This window comes from Myzus persicae, unplaced genomic scaffold, assembly GCF_001856785.1.
Source record: "Myzus persicae strain clone G006 unplaced genomic scaffold, MPER_G0061.0, whole genome shotgun sequence".
Taxonomy (NCBI): domain Eukaryota; kingdom Metazoa; phylum Arthropoda; class Insecta; order Hemiptera; family Aphididae; genus Myzus; species Myzus persicae.
The window spans coordinates 399,255-415,242 of record NW_019103856.1 but is presented as its reverse complement, the minus strand read 5'-3'; the positions used below and the strand labels follow the sequence as shown (position 1 = coordinate 415,242).

The 15,988-nt window shown below is 28.7% G+C and overlaps 1 protein-coding gene across 1 annotated transcript; it reads right to left on the bottom strand.

Moving 5' to 3' along the window:
• Positions 1-2,533: 2,533 nt before the first annotated feature.
• On the bottom strand, positions 2,534-15,380 carry LOC111035469 (AP-3 complex subunit beta-1). Its single transcript, XM_022317110.1, has 20 exons — positions 15,141-15,380; positions 14,881-15,020; positions 14,101-14,176; positions 13,863-14,033; positions 13,624-13,784; positions 13,059-13,161; positions 12,757-12,903; positions 12,532-12,693; positions 11,408-11,560; positions 11,129-11,322; positions 7,994-8,067; positions 7,663-7,883; positions 7,247-7,505; positions 6,634-6,935; positions 6,388-6,550; positions 6,086-6,204; positions 5,783-5,974; positions 3,446-3,677; positions 3,154-3,283; positions 2,534-2,973 (listed from the first exon to the last, which is right to left on the bottom strand). Exons 1-20 carry the CDS (start codon positions 15,159-15,161, stop codon positions 2,826-2,828), a joined length of 3,168 nt encoding a protein of 1,055 aa, XP_022172802.1. The 5' UTR covers positions 15,162-15,380; the 3' UTR covers positions 2,534-2,825.
• Between the last annotated feature and the right edge of the window lie 608 nt (positions 15,381-15,988).

Sequence of the window (15,988 nt, the reverse complement as noted above, 5' to 3'; positions counted from 1 at the left end):
AAATTCCTGAAAATTGTATAAATTTCAAATAGCACATATACATATATATTTAAAGCAGGCCAAGTATTTTTTTTAACTAAAAATCACATCTAATAACAACTATGTGTCCATGTATATCTTATAATATATGTCTATGCAGAGTGCAAACCTCACTAATAAATTATAATATCATCATTTTTATAGGAACAATGAATAAACGATAAATTGACAATACATTTTTACCGCTTCTTTAAATGGCTAAAAAAATATCACCTGCGGGCTGCAAGCCGCCCACAAATATATGACTGCTAGTGAGCCACTAAAAAAGTTATTTTCCCCGGCTGGTCCGAAATTTCAATGTCCCTGTTTATACCTTACTTAAAAACTTCATTAAACTCATTATTAATGAAAAAATTAAGTGGAGCGTGCATGCATCACCATTCACCATGGTGATAAGTGGAACCACTCTGTATATAATATACATTATACACACATCGAGTAAATGATGAACTGTAACTGCAGTTATTGCAGACTGTAGTATACCTACTTATTAATCATTATTTATTACCTAGGTATATATTTAACACTTATATAATTATATATGTACACGTAAAGCTGCGGAGGAGGTTCTCCTCAGCAGCGTAGATATTTCAGTAGTCTCGATATTACGAATAAAAAAAAATCCTATTTAACGATCCGGACCGTAAGACAATATAGGTATGGTATACAGGACTTGGTGCGTACACATTCTTATTGTTGTGTAGGTAACTATAATAATATATTATACTTATATTATATTGTCTAGAATTCTAGATTGTTTGATTCGGTAAAACGCATGTACAGCTGTAGCATTTGTAAATCGGGCGTTTTTATCATCCGTTCAATGTATACATTTTATTTCGATTTACTTCGATAAACCTTCTCATAAATCGGAGTACACGTTATTGTATGGTAGGAGCAGTTGTATTTTAATTAAACTATTTCACAAGTTGAACTTTAAAAAATAATGTATATTTTGAAATGAAATTGTTTTGAATAAATTTGAATATTACATATAGGTACATATAAAAATATGTTTCAAATGTGATTCCTGAAAAATTCATAAATAAATGGGTTTGATCATCGAAATATTGCCTTGTCAAGTTAATTAATAATCAACACTTAAAAGTATAAACTCTCAAATACAGTGGCGCCGAAGTCCACGCTAACGTCGGGCCATGGCCCGATCTCTTTTTTAAAAAATGTGGCTACGGTAGGGTTGCCATAAAAGTTCAAGTACTGACCGGGACATTTACAAAAATAATTTGAACCTTTTTTTTTTTTTAATATTAAAATTTAGAACGCAGTGTAATGAATATATATATATAATATAGAATAAAACAATAATAGTATTGAATTATGAAAGACATTAAAATTAGAAGATACATTTGATTAACGAAATATTATTTATTTATTCTGAAATATTATATTTTTCTGACTTTTTCACCTGTTTCAATAGCTCTGGTTTTCCCATAGCGTACGTATGAAATTCGACGTGAAATTCATGGTTTTAGAATACAAATATAATTTTTATAAAAACATAATTTATTATAATTATTGGTACTAATATTATTTACACATAACCGGGACTTTTGTAGGGTCTAGTGGGACGACCGGGACAGAAGTCATGAACTGGTGACATGTCCCGGTGTACCGGGACGTATGGCAACCCTAGGCTACGGCCACATTTTATTTACATCATAACTTTATTATGAGCATGAGTATATTAAATCCACGTCACTGTAATTACGAGTAAATATATGTTTCGAAATTGCCCCACCACATTTTCAAAACTTCGGAGCGAAATAAATATGCATGATAATTCAAATTGATCAGGTTTTAGCCTGATAATATTGATGCGTAAAACTATTAGATATTAATTATTATATTATATTTATAAGATTTACTACAATTATAATTTTTGTTTAATCTATGCGGAGGAGAATAGTTACAAATTATATATTCGACTTATACCGTTATTTTTTATAAACATATCGAACTTCTCAGCTTATACTCGGTGTTGGCTTTTTTAAAACAATATTTGATACCAAAATAATTAATATTATTATATTATTGTATATACCTACATAATATTTTTATTTTTAAAACTCGACAGCAAAATCCACAATCTCATACTAATATAGTGATATGCTATTTGGTGTGGTATGTCAACATGCTGTTACAATGTATAAAGTTATTTTTATTATATGTATATTATTATTATTTGTATTATATTATATTAATATATATATATATATATATGATTAGTTATATAAACTTATTATTAAGAACAATGTTTAGGATGTCGGAAAAAAAAAAGTAATTAAAATAATTCCAATCGTATAAGTGTTTTTTTACTATACACATTTTGTATGTATAAATATTTTATTTTTACGTATACATTAAAATTTAAAATATTAAATAATTAAGATAAAAAATATAATATATGAATTCACGTATAGTAAAACTAAATATAAAAATTTTAATTCATATTTTATAAGATTATCGATTTGTGTAAATTTGTATATAATAATTGTTCAATATATATTTAATATATATTATATATTTCATGAACTTACTTCCAAATTCATATCGATTACATACATATTTTTAAAATAACAAGAAGGTACTTAAGACATTAAATTGATTTATAATATAACAATTTTGGAAAATATAAAAAAACAACAAATACTATGATTAAAGATCAATCTTATGCATACAATTATTTGAAATTACAAAATAATATATTGTATAATGGAATAATCATTTATGTATTAATAAACAATGGAAATTTATTAGTTTGATATTCACTGGGACAACAACCCTTTTATTTCGTTTAAAAGCACCGAACCAATGACCATTTTCTCACAATTAACACATACCGTTGCCAAAGACTCTTGTTTCGTAATAGTAAGTAACACAAGACAATTAGATGACAATGTCTGACCACTGAACCTGAAATATAAACATCAGTTATAATAATTAAAATTTCCACTGGAATGAAACATTATTTTTTAAAGTACCAAAACGTGGAAAAAGCATATTATATTAAAGCGTTTCTTATGGGTAAAGATTATTATTTTAAGCATCGAATTTTCATGAATCAACATGCACAATTAACAAACGTGAAGGTACCTGAATATATTTTCTTCTTCCGTAATAACACGCGCCACATTGAATATTTCAAATACGGCTTTCTGTATTTCTAGATTAACATTTTTCAAAGTAACTTGTGCCATGTGCTCGTTCATCCCTTTAAGTTTTACTAAAAACAAAAAATTATTATCATTTAGTGTAAAAACTAAACACACAAAATAATATTAAAAGTCGACGGTTGCTTTTTCAGTTCAATAATTAAAATGATTTTAAAAATGGAAAAGGAAAATTAATTTGTATCCGTCTAATTTGTTTATATTATTTGGTTTACCTTGTTCGCCAACAAAGTCATCCTCGCTCATGGACAGCGGCTGAACGAGTTCACCGGCGGGAACGCGCAGTACGACGTCGCTTTTACGATCCATACCGGCGGTAAACCAGGATACTTCCAAAACGAGAGGTTGAATAGAATCCTTGTAGTCTACTCCAAGTGCACCCAGGGTGACCGAACCCGGTAACAATTGCATGATAGGGGCCGAATTATGAATACTCATGTCAGAACTCTATATATTATGTAAGCATAGAACGTAGGTAAGTCCTTTGTATCAATAGATATAAAGGTATAAACATTTTTTTACAGAAAATAGTGGTGATGGGGTATATAGCGTACGACGAGCATTGAGCAATAATGCCATCATTAAATGTATATAATGTACAACGATGTTGTAAGACTATATAAACGTTATGTAAAAGTTTTAACCCCCCCCCCCCCCCCAACAAATATATAATCGAGCTTTGGATTCCGTACTATAATATAGAGAAACAACCTTCGTGAAAAATGTGAATACGCTCATTTCAAATGAGGAAAAATCAGGATCAATGATTATATTTGATTACCATACATTATATAATATTTAATAGTACCTATCTACGTCCTAACTTAGATTATGTGATCTATATTATATACGGTAATAAAGGAAAGATCATATAACACTGATTTTGCCTTCCGAATGGGCGTAGACGACGTTTGATGATCGCGGAGAATGGAGATTCTCTTTCTCTCTCTCTCTCTATATATATATATATGTTACGGGTAATGTTAACATTCGGATAATGTCGACATTATCCGGCTAATGTCGACATCAGCCATCCGTGTTGGCTAATGTGTAATTTTTCGTTTATAAACTTGAAACATCAACATTATCCGGATAATGTTAACCTTAGCCAGTCAATTTTGGATAATGTTAAAAGTTATGTACTAAATAGGCTATATAGAGGTTTTTTAGCATTCTATGGTGGTGAGCAACTTTTTTGGTGCCAAGGACCAAAAAATAAAAAATAAAATTCACGGGCCTATATATCACACTTCATTATATTATTACAATCTAAATTTTAAAAGTTATATCAAATTTAATTTATTTAAGTTTCATCACTGCTTGGTATTATTTAACGTGGTATATATTAACACAGCTTTAATAATAACACATAATAATAATAATAAAAAAAATTAAAAATATGAAAATACTAATAAATTAATATGATTTTTAAATTTAGATAAATTGTAATCGCAGGCTTAAAATCGCAACACAGGCCGCGGGTTGCTGACCCCAGCTAATAATATCTTATCTTAACTTATAACTGAGTTAGTCAGTTATATATCTTACCGATAAAATAAACAATATATATGAACTTAATATTTATCTTATTTCATCTTTATACCTATGTGACGTCGCGCTTCGATCTGTTGTTAGTCTGTTTCAGTTTTCACGTGTGACAGTTTCCAGTACAGTGTTAAGTGTTTTAAATTTAATTTTAAATAAAATGGAAACAAAAATGGAATTTTATAATTTATTTGAGAAATTATTGTCTGAAAAAAGAGAAGATAATTCATCTTATTTATCAGATGAAAAATATTTAAATATAATTAATGAATTGAAAGGCAACCATAAATCTCGTCGTTTAAATAAAAAATTTTGAAATATAAAATAAAATTTAATATTGTATTATCAGTATAAACTCATTTAAATTATACTCGTATTATGTATTTTATGGTAATTAGTAATTATTGTATCCTTTTTTTTGCATATGGTTAATTGTATCTAAAATATATTTAATATTGCTAATAATTTAAAATGATTTCATATCATGCATGATGCAATTTTATAGTTGTTAAGACATTATCCATAAGTCCTTGGCTAATGTCATATTAACCGGTTAATGTTAACATTAGCCAGCAGTTAATAATATTCATGGCGGGTAATGATAACAGTTGGCTAATGTTGACATTAGCCGGATAATGTCGACATTATCCAAATGTTAACATTACCCGTGACATATATATATTCATAATATTATACATTTTTACATAGGTACAGAATGTAAAACATTAAGAAATAAGAACTGTTAAATATGGCTGTTTGATATAGTATTATAGTTATAACTATCAGATGACTTTTGTCCTATTCAATTTTTTTTAAATTTTATTAAAAAATATAGATTAATGATAATTTATAAAAATTTAAAAATATCGATTAGGACTAAAATGATGGCTATGTAATAAGATTTATCATTTATTTCTATTACACCCTTTATATAAATATTTAATGTATATCTGTATAAATGTGTGCATGTATAAAATTGAAAACCATCATTGTGTAACTTTGATTACCTTTTGAGTCCAGTGAATGTTGGTGAGCGCTTCTTTAGTATCGTGATTAGTGAGGGTCAATTCTACGCTGACCATTTTCGACACCACGTGAGGACTTCTAGTGAATCGCGCCAATATACTCAGTTCATTGTGTCCGTTAATTTTATTCAATATTTCAGTCTTCACTGATGGCACAAAACTTGGAGCTACTGTCTACACATAAACACAACACACGATGGTAAGATTTTTTACTAACGTATACGTTATCTTATCACATTCGTGAAGCGCTGTACTAATAGCGTCGGGGCATACAGTTCAACGTACCTTTCTGAAATTTTGTAGGGTTAATTTTGAAACGGGAAATGACGATGGTTGATTGCTGCTTGACGGTGAGAGAATATTTCCAAACGATGGTACCAACGTAGTTTGTCCAACCGGGGCGACTAAGTTTTTTTGAATAGGGAGAAAAATAAATTATTATTATATTATGACAAACACCTTTAAGGCCATTTAGATATAAGGTAAATATTTTTAAATTGAAGGGCCAACTCCCTTAAATGAGCCGCTTACCTACTATATAATAGGTTTATGTAGCAATACTGAATACACTAATTTTAAAAACTCACAGTCATCTAGTTCCAATAACAGGTCTACATTGCTCTTGGTTGATGGTTTGGAGACATTTTTTTGTACAGCAACATGCTGTTCGTCGCTGCTATCGCTCTCCACGGATTCGCTGTCTGAACTATTCACGTCAGAATCCACGAAATGTCCAGAATTTTTGTTTACCTATTGAATACATTTCAAACCATATTACCGACATCGTTTTCTATAACATCTTTATTTTACATTTAACCCCTTAATAATTTTACCTCCGGTTCAATTTTTTCATACGTAGAATCCGACGATGAGTCGGTGGTATCGTCGTCAGAATCCTCCGATTCTTCCGAACTATCGTCGGAATTATTTTCGGAATCGGAATAAAACGTTTTCTTCTTATTATTGGTCGTCCGTTCGGACTTCTGTTTAATCGGCTTTTCTTGTTCTTCCGGTACCGCCACGCAACGAACGCTTGAGTCCGTCGGCAAATCGGGGAATTGAGGTAAATCTTGGTAACCGATTGCTCGGCTATTGATGTAATGCGATAGCGACCCCATTTGATATTCTTCTCGATCTACGATGATGATTCGCATATTATGATATTAGTCACGTAAGCGACACAAGGACCAAAAATACTAAATGTTTGGATTTATATACACTATATATATTATGATACCTAAAAATTAATTAGTGTTATCGGTGGACCAGACAAACACCGGTTGTAGGTAAAATCTACAACTTAACCCTCCCACAATGTTGTAGTATTAAAATAGTAATTTTTGCGTTAATGCTCTATAAATATAAATTAAATAATATAATTCACCTTTACAACAACCTGGAACATGTTGTTAATTTAATAAAAGTTTGTTAAAAAAGATAAATTACCAACGAAATTGGACTGAAGTAATGGAGCGGGCTTTTCGGCTAAAAATATATTATTTGCATGTTTGCTCAATACGTTGTCCTTGAATTGTTCGGGAGGAAACAGTATGTTGTTTAAAAATCTTGAACGATCTCGAATATCGTAGTTTTGATCGTATTTGGCCTGTTTTAACACATACTGGCATAATAAAGTTGTCTGCGCAGGATTCGTCAAGAACAATTTGACCGCTAAGTTCATAATCTGTAATTTCACTATATCTTCCTATGTACACACATACAACAAACAATGAATTAACATTTAAAATAAATCCATATTGCGGCATATATATATTGTTTAGGTACACCACACCATACTATATACACACATCCCATTATTGAATTCTTTTAAGTAGAGTAGTTCTTAAAAGTACAAAATTTACCTCAGTGACGTATGTTTTTGCAACTTTTCTTAGCACGTCGGGAGCTATTGTGGAAACTAATTGCGAGTACTCTCCGAGCAACCACAAAATTGACGCCCTCGCTTGGGGCACAGCTATGGAATCCATCAATCGAGCCATGTGTCTTATTATATCACAGTGTGCTTCGGGTTGGTTTTGCAACAGTTTTTTAATAACAACAACACTTTCAGCTACTACCGCTTCTAAAAAGAAAAAATTATAATAATAATGAAAAATTAATATAAAAAACTAACATGCGATGTACACCCGTGACGATTTCACATATATTATTAATATTATTGGGAATTATTACCGTCACGACTCGATAACATGGAGACCAATCCACTAAGACATGTCTCTGTGACTTCTTTGATGTTTGAAGCACATCTGAAAATAAAAATGACCATATTATGGCTACAAAACTCTGTAGTCGTAAATCAGAGTAATATAATATGTACACATTGTGTGTATCTTGTCATTGTACAAGAGTGTTTTTCGTTGTTTATTTATTCCTTTCGATAAAATAAAACAGAAGATAAAAAAAGTAATAAGAAATTCGTCTTTTATAGATATAATTTTTTTAAGGATGCAGTTGTTCTAACAACAAAGTTGACTTAATTTTTTTAAACAATAACAACCATTTTTTATGGTATTTGATATTTTTCAGAAAATGTTTAGGGTATCTGATCTACCAATTTTGATACATCACTTTACTAACCATATTTGCTAAATGTATTAATTTTCAATTACAATAACATTGGAATAAATATATTTACTTATAGAGGTATCGATATTTAAAATGAACGAAATGCTTTTTTGTGCTGCATTATTCATTAGATTTTCGATTGAAGTTTTTTTAAAACAAAAATTACTAAGCTTTATAAGATTAAAATTATTTCAATTAAAACTATTACTGAATTTACTTAAGTTTAAAAGATCGTAGCTAATAAAGAAGTAAACAAAATTGATAACCAGAAACATTTTCAGAAAAATAAGCACTACACCAGAATCCATTAGGAAGACGCATTTATTGTCTCAGTCTTACAAGCGCGAAACATAATACATATTTATGTTCAGCAGCTCCATTTAATTTCTTTAGTTTTAATTATTATTGCATAAGTGAATTTATCTATTATCAAACTTAAAAGTATAACAACTTTATATGTGTTCTGTTGGGGGTGATTTTTCATTATTTCAATTTTGAACTGAGTTATGAGTATTGTAGCAATGTTATCAATACACATATTTAGATATATGTTTTTAAAAATAAACATTAACTGTTGATGAATTTATCTATCATACTAAAATCATATTCTTTTTTATAGATAACTGACTACCTCACATTTGGTCATTTGAACCGATATGGATTGTTGATCGATCGACAAGGAAATAAATCCTGAGGAGAATTGTACAGGATTGAACCATACAGGCTTGAGGAAGGCCGTACAATTGAAAGCAAATTATTAGATAATGCTGAACAATATATTGGAATAGAGAAATTTAATGCATGTTGATGAGTACGATGTTCTCGAATCGGAAATCGAGATCACGAATGGAATCGGAAGAATGACTAATCGAGCGTATAAAGATTGTAAGAGAATGATTTCTTGTCGTTAATGGCTATCACAATAATAGTAAAAAAAGCATACATATATTATGTAATATATATTTAAAAAACCCAATCGTTCACCGCAGCCGCGTTCGTTAAAAGTATATACGTAAACTGCAGGAGGAAGTTAACAAGTGGGTTCAATATGCGGAAAACAAAACAGTAAATTCCACAAAATAATAGGATTAACATAATATCTATATTCTATAGTCTATATTATAGGGAGCTTTAAAAATGGTCACTACAGTATTCAGAATTTTAGTAAATTCAATCGTCTAAAAAGGCGGTAATTAATAATTATAAAGTAGTAAAGTACTTAAACTCAACTACTTAAGTATCTATTATAAATATTACGATACAACATACAAACACAAACTGGTTCTTACAAAATACATATAATTTTATATTAATAATAAAGAACCATTATACAACTTTAATTTTTCATTTAACCCAACTATAAAATAGTATTACAAAACTAAACGTGGTAAAATATTAAATTTTTTCATTTATTTTTATTTTCAAAACAACGATGATATTATTATTTTAGGGACGGAAAAATTTAATTTTTAGCGCACTATTTTTGCTTGGGCCAGTCCTGGGTGTTTTAAAGTGAAAAAACGTAAAAAAACCAAAAGGTCTAATACATTGTCTTCTACAATTCCACTAAATTTTTATTATATTTGTACTTTTGTTTGATTTTTTTCATGCCAATCATTATTTTTCCTTGACCTGTTTTTATTATTATTGTTTTTACCCTTATTAAATCAACTGGAAACAATGACATTGTCTCCATATTTTTATTAATAAACTTATTACTTCCTTTTCATCAAGTTATGTTATGATATAAATTATAAACATACACAATTACATTTAATTTCGTCATTGATTTTTAATGATTATCCCAAAAGATTTATTTGTGAACCATAAAATATTTTTATCAATAGGTATGAGTTGTCAGGTTAGGTTATATGTCATTACACTGGACATGTTATGTAGTACTAAACAGTCGAAAGTCTAAATAAATAGTTTTAATTTTAAAAACATTTTTTAGATTTTGAGCGGAACAATGAAATATGAATGAACTATTGATTTTACAATATTGGTTTATTTTCTTTAGATGGGAGGCTAGACCCCACGCTATATACAGTACTTATTTCCTAGTAGGCAGAAGACAATTGTTTCAATCTTAAACTCCAAGGGTTGCTAATAGTATTAAATTTGATATAGCTGGTACTTATAGGTCAAGAATAAAGATTCCTAGTACTTTTAAAGGTAAATGGGAATAGTAAAAAAGAAAGTAGACAAGTGGGTAAGGCTCTGCTGTAGACTAGTTATTGAGTATATCATTTTAATAAATGTGTTATACTTAAATTCAATGATAAATCATTGCATACGAAAAACGAAATATTTGAATAATTTTAAACACCTAAGGCTTGAAAATGCTGTAAGTACATGATTCCATAAAATAAATATAGTAAAATTTTAAAAAAATGTTTAGCATAGCTACAAACATTTTTTATGAGCGATTGGAGTTCAAATTTTTATAACCTAAATAATAGTTTATATGATATTTAAAACAAAAAATAACGATTTTAATTATTTTATAGGCTACATTATATTAAAGGTATAATTACAAATATTTTATAAAATGTATTTGGACCTCATTAAATAACTATAAAAAATCATGTAAGCAAAACAGCTAAAATTTAAAATGCAACATAGCTAATGTCAGTATGTGCATAAACAATATAGGTTGTTAACGAAATATATTATAAGTTTGGTACTAAATTACATTTTGTGCATTAAATAAATAATAAATTTTAATTATATACAATTTACCTTCCAATAGCTTGGATAGCAGCAGCAACAAACTGCTTATCTGTGCTGGAAATATATGTTTGAACTTCTCTAAGTATTGTTGATATACTTGTTTCATTTGCCAAATTTGTCAATATGTCAAGTTTTAATAATTTTATGTGTGTAGGATCATTTGATCTGACAAAAAAACTTTTTAAATATGGTTCAAACATACTCTGAAAATATAAAGTTGTAAATGGCAAATTTAGTAAAATAAATTTCCAATACCTAAAATAAATTGTTATTTTCTAAAAAAAATACCTTTCTAGCTATTGAAATAGATGCGATGGAATTCAGTACAACTGATTGAACTTCTCTATGACTTCTTAATAAGCGGATTAATGCTTTAGCAATTACATTTACCTCAGATTTTGGAGCTAAATGATGATATAACTGTGCGACACTCATCACCACCTAATAGTACACAAAAGTAAAGATAGTCAAATAATGTTTTTGTAAATATTACTACCATCAAGCAAAAAGTGAAAAAATAAATTGAATATTTAACAACTATTACACATGAATATTTTAATTATTTATGTGTTGAAGAAAACACATATGTAAAATTTACAAAAATAAAACTATTTTCGGTTAGGTTATAATTTTATGATGTCTATTTAATATTAAATCTAAGTTATTTGATATAAAATCAATTATTGGACAACTTGTATATTTGTTAAAGGTATACTACGCAATATGTTGTGTATTATAATTGGGTGTTTTTTATTATTTTTTTTATATTTACTATGGTTTGAATAAGTATTATTTAACTATAATTATTTGGGTGAGCGAAGTGATTCACCTTTCTGTGGTGGCTCCTATGAGTAATGTCATTTGAAGTTTTATTTTATTACAAAATGAAATGGCTAGGGACCACCTGACCTACTCGGCAAGAATAGACTTTCAGGACTATCTTGTCCTATGTACTCCCCCCACATATGCAACATCAAAATCCTAATTAATATGATTTCTATTATATTATTATACACACAAATGCTTCTCAATATTTTAAGCTCTGCAACCTAAATTTCCTCTAATAAAACTATCACAACCCAGCACCCACATGGTTTTACAGTACAATAATGTTTTTTTTTTAAAAAGGTCACTGATGAATATTTATTTTCATTGTGTCAAAAATATTGTAGGAAAAACAAGTTAGGGGAAGTTCAAGAATATTTGGTCATCGTTATATACCAACAATACCCGTTGTTCAAAATAACTAGATTATAGGAATGGTATGACATTTTCCAGATAATTTTAGGGATTTATGATTATAAAGTTCATAGTATTTTTACAGTTAAAAACAATCCTTCAGTTCTTGCGATCTAAGGTTTGAGAAATGCTTTTACATACAACTAAATATTAAACATTTAATAATAATTTACAGCGGCGTTTCTGCTTTGAAATAAAGGCTTAGCATTCCTGAGCAAGAGGCGATGGTCTTGATCCAATACAGTTGATTTATCATCTATACCAGCCTCCTCGCAACTAGATAAGTCAGAGCTATCCAAATTAGAATTTTGGATTTTTGTACAATCGTTAGAATCCTGAAAATATATAATATATTGATAATTTATTTAGTCCATTAAAAATGTTTTGATCATTCTTGCATTTTTATTAGGATTGACGAATTGAGTGCGCCCATATCTAGTTAACATGTTTACAATAATCACTTGTCCCCATTCATCAATATCGACCAACAGGTTGCAAAGTTTTCTATATATTTTGTGTATAAGATCAATTCTCTCTGGACAAACCTAGAAAATTATTTATAGTTATATTTATGTTTCATATTTTATTTATTATAAATACAATCATATTTAACATAAATAAATTTAGTTTTCAATAAAATAAATAATTTCCAACTAAAAAGTGAAATAATTTTATATTATAAAAAAACTTAATAAAGCACCTCTTCAAATGCCATAACTGTTGATCCAACCACAAGTGTTGATTTATCGGCTAATAATTTTTCTATTACTGTAATAAGCTCTTCTTTCTGATCAGGGTCCAAACTAAAAAAAAAATAATAACATTTTTTGTTCAAGTTAATAAAAAGTAACGTCTGTGTGTGAAAGTAACCTACAGTCAAGTCTATTAACGTAAGGTTCTGACATTTGGTACATATATATTGTATATCTACCCAAGGATGTGCACATAGAAGCCAATTTTTTTAAATTTTGCATTTTAAAAAGGGGCTCATGAAAAACCAATATTTTCTTGTTTGTATAAATTTGTCATTCATGGCTTACATAAAATAAAATGATTATAATTTTATATAATTTTAAACCCAAGTTTGGCCAAAACAACCCAAATAACTGTGTTAAAAATCTGCCCAGTTAACATTTAATGCAGTTTAAGGGGCAAATCTATGGGCCTTTAATTTGTCATAGGCAGCACTATGTAGGAACAGTGAGTTAATAATAAAAGTGAAATAACAATACAAATTGCTAAAATTAAAGAATATCAATAATTACCTGTATAATTTGGGAATAGCATGTGCTGCAGTCTTACGAACATATGGTGACATATCAGCAGCTGAATCTTTAATGGCTAACATGACAATGGGAACAATCATCACAACTCTTATACTCGACAATACTCTCAAAGCAGATGCTCGTATTAGCTGATTTGGGTCCTATAATTACAAATATACACATATATCACTTATTGTTTTAAAATTTAGTTTATATTATTGTCATTTATAATATATTACCTTTAATGCTCTTTGGAATGTAGATATGGATAAAAGGGCTAAATCTTGTTGTTGTTCAGCATAACGAACTAAGTATACATACACTAGTTTTTTTACTTCAATATTTTTAGAGACTACATTTTTAACAACAGCTGGAAACAGTTCGGACGCATCTCTTCCTTTGGCAATCATCTAAAATTAAAAATATTGCAAAGAATAATTTCATCAATAGTTTTTATATTTTAATAATATATATTACACCAATAATTCTTTTCATAGCTTCCAACTTTGGTCCATCCTTTGCAGAATCTAACATTTGTTTCAAATCATCATGCCTGGCAACAATATTATTACTTAAATGTATACATAACATATTTAATATGTATTTGGTTTCTTTAACATATAATTAAACTAATATTATACTAGAATTTGAATGTTGTAGCCCTTCACTTAAAATTTATCAATAATAAATACTTAAGAAATCACATGTCATAGACTTTAAGTGGTAGAAATTCTTAAAGTATTCAGCTATTTTGTGTCTTGTCACAAGTGTATTTTTCATTTTGACACATTATAGTTTGTTTGAATTAGAAAAATGCCAATAGTGAATACTATATTAATTATATTCCACACTGATACGTGATCTAGATCAGTTAAGTGATTCGGGGTACATATTTTTAATTGCAATAATACAACATAAATTACATGTAGATAGATAATTATGAATACCTACAACATCCAAGCTCTAATAATAACTAAACACAAATAAAAAAAAGTATAGTATCCCATATTGAGTATAGTGTTGTTATTAGTTGATCATAAAAAAAAAAAATAATATAATTGATAGCAAATATGAAATAACTATGTAGTATATTGTATTCATTCTTCGTATTTTAATAGTTGTTTTATTAAAATATTTTAGTAGCAATTTGATTTGAAATAATTAAAACTTTGGATAAATGAACAATCAATTGCAAGTGTCAGTTACAAATTTAAAATAAATTGTACTTTTCAATATCCATAGATGGTAGAACCTTACTTTTTATAATCAGACACAAAAAATGATGACAGTCCTCCTGAAGCCGGATCACTTGCATAATCACCATCCCCAGTTGTGGATGATGACAAGCCATTCTTGTCATATGTTCCATTGGTGCCACTCGACATGTTACTGTAATTCTGCGGTGAAATTGAAAGCATTGAAGATCTTGGTAGTACGTGGATCATTATAACGAGATATTGATTGAAAATTCTAATAATGTACTGAAGCTAAATGAATAATGATAGTTGTTTACTTACAGTAGCTGATGAAGAATTCATGTGGATAATGCGATACAATCGGAATCAATAAGTAGCTAATTCAATTACTCAAAAATAAATCTGTTGTAAGCTTTAAAGACTAAATTACTATTATGGTGGATTACGTTCAAACGTATAGCAATAAATACTAAAACCTATTATTATACAGGTAGGTGTTGGTGTCAGATGAACTTTACAACTGTGCTTACTGCTTGTTAACTGTTAATAGTTGTTATCACCGCTTTTGACGAAGACGGTGTGTGAAATATGTAGGGTTTTGATAAGAGACTGACTAATTGCAACAATTGATAATAATATTAGGTATTATATAAATGGATATGACATGCCACATGCACATAGCCTTACATCCATACCATTGATAATACAATTTACTATTTAGATTGTTCAATGATCATTTGCTTACATTGTTCATTGATATTTGATGAGCTAACGTCCTAAGTTCATTAATTAGCCACGCAGGTATTGTTTTATGGTGGGTATTAGCACTATAGCCAATCCAATGTTTTATTTTTTCGATTCCATCGTTCCATGAACATATTATTCCAATATTCCGTATTCGATAATTATTTATTAGCAATAAATTACTACCATTACATGAACAGTAGAAGTGAACTGATCATATACATTTCGAAATATAGCCATATAGGTACTTAGGTACATTACTTAATACCTATAAAAAACTCTTGCATTCCTATTTACTGCGACAGTGGTTATAATGAATTTTCCTGTTTAAAATTGAGCTTTTAATTTTTTGTTTCAATCCTTCTAATCAAATATCAATATCCTTCAGAACACTAATAAATGGTAAATCTGGTATGTTAGCAATC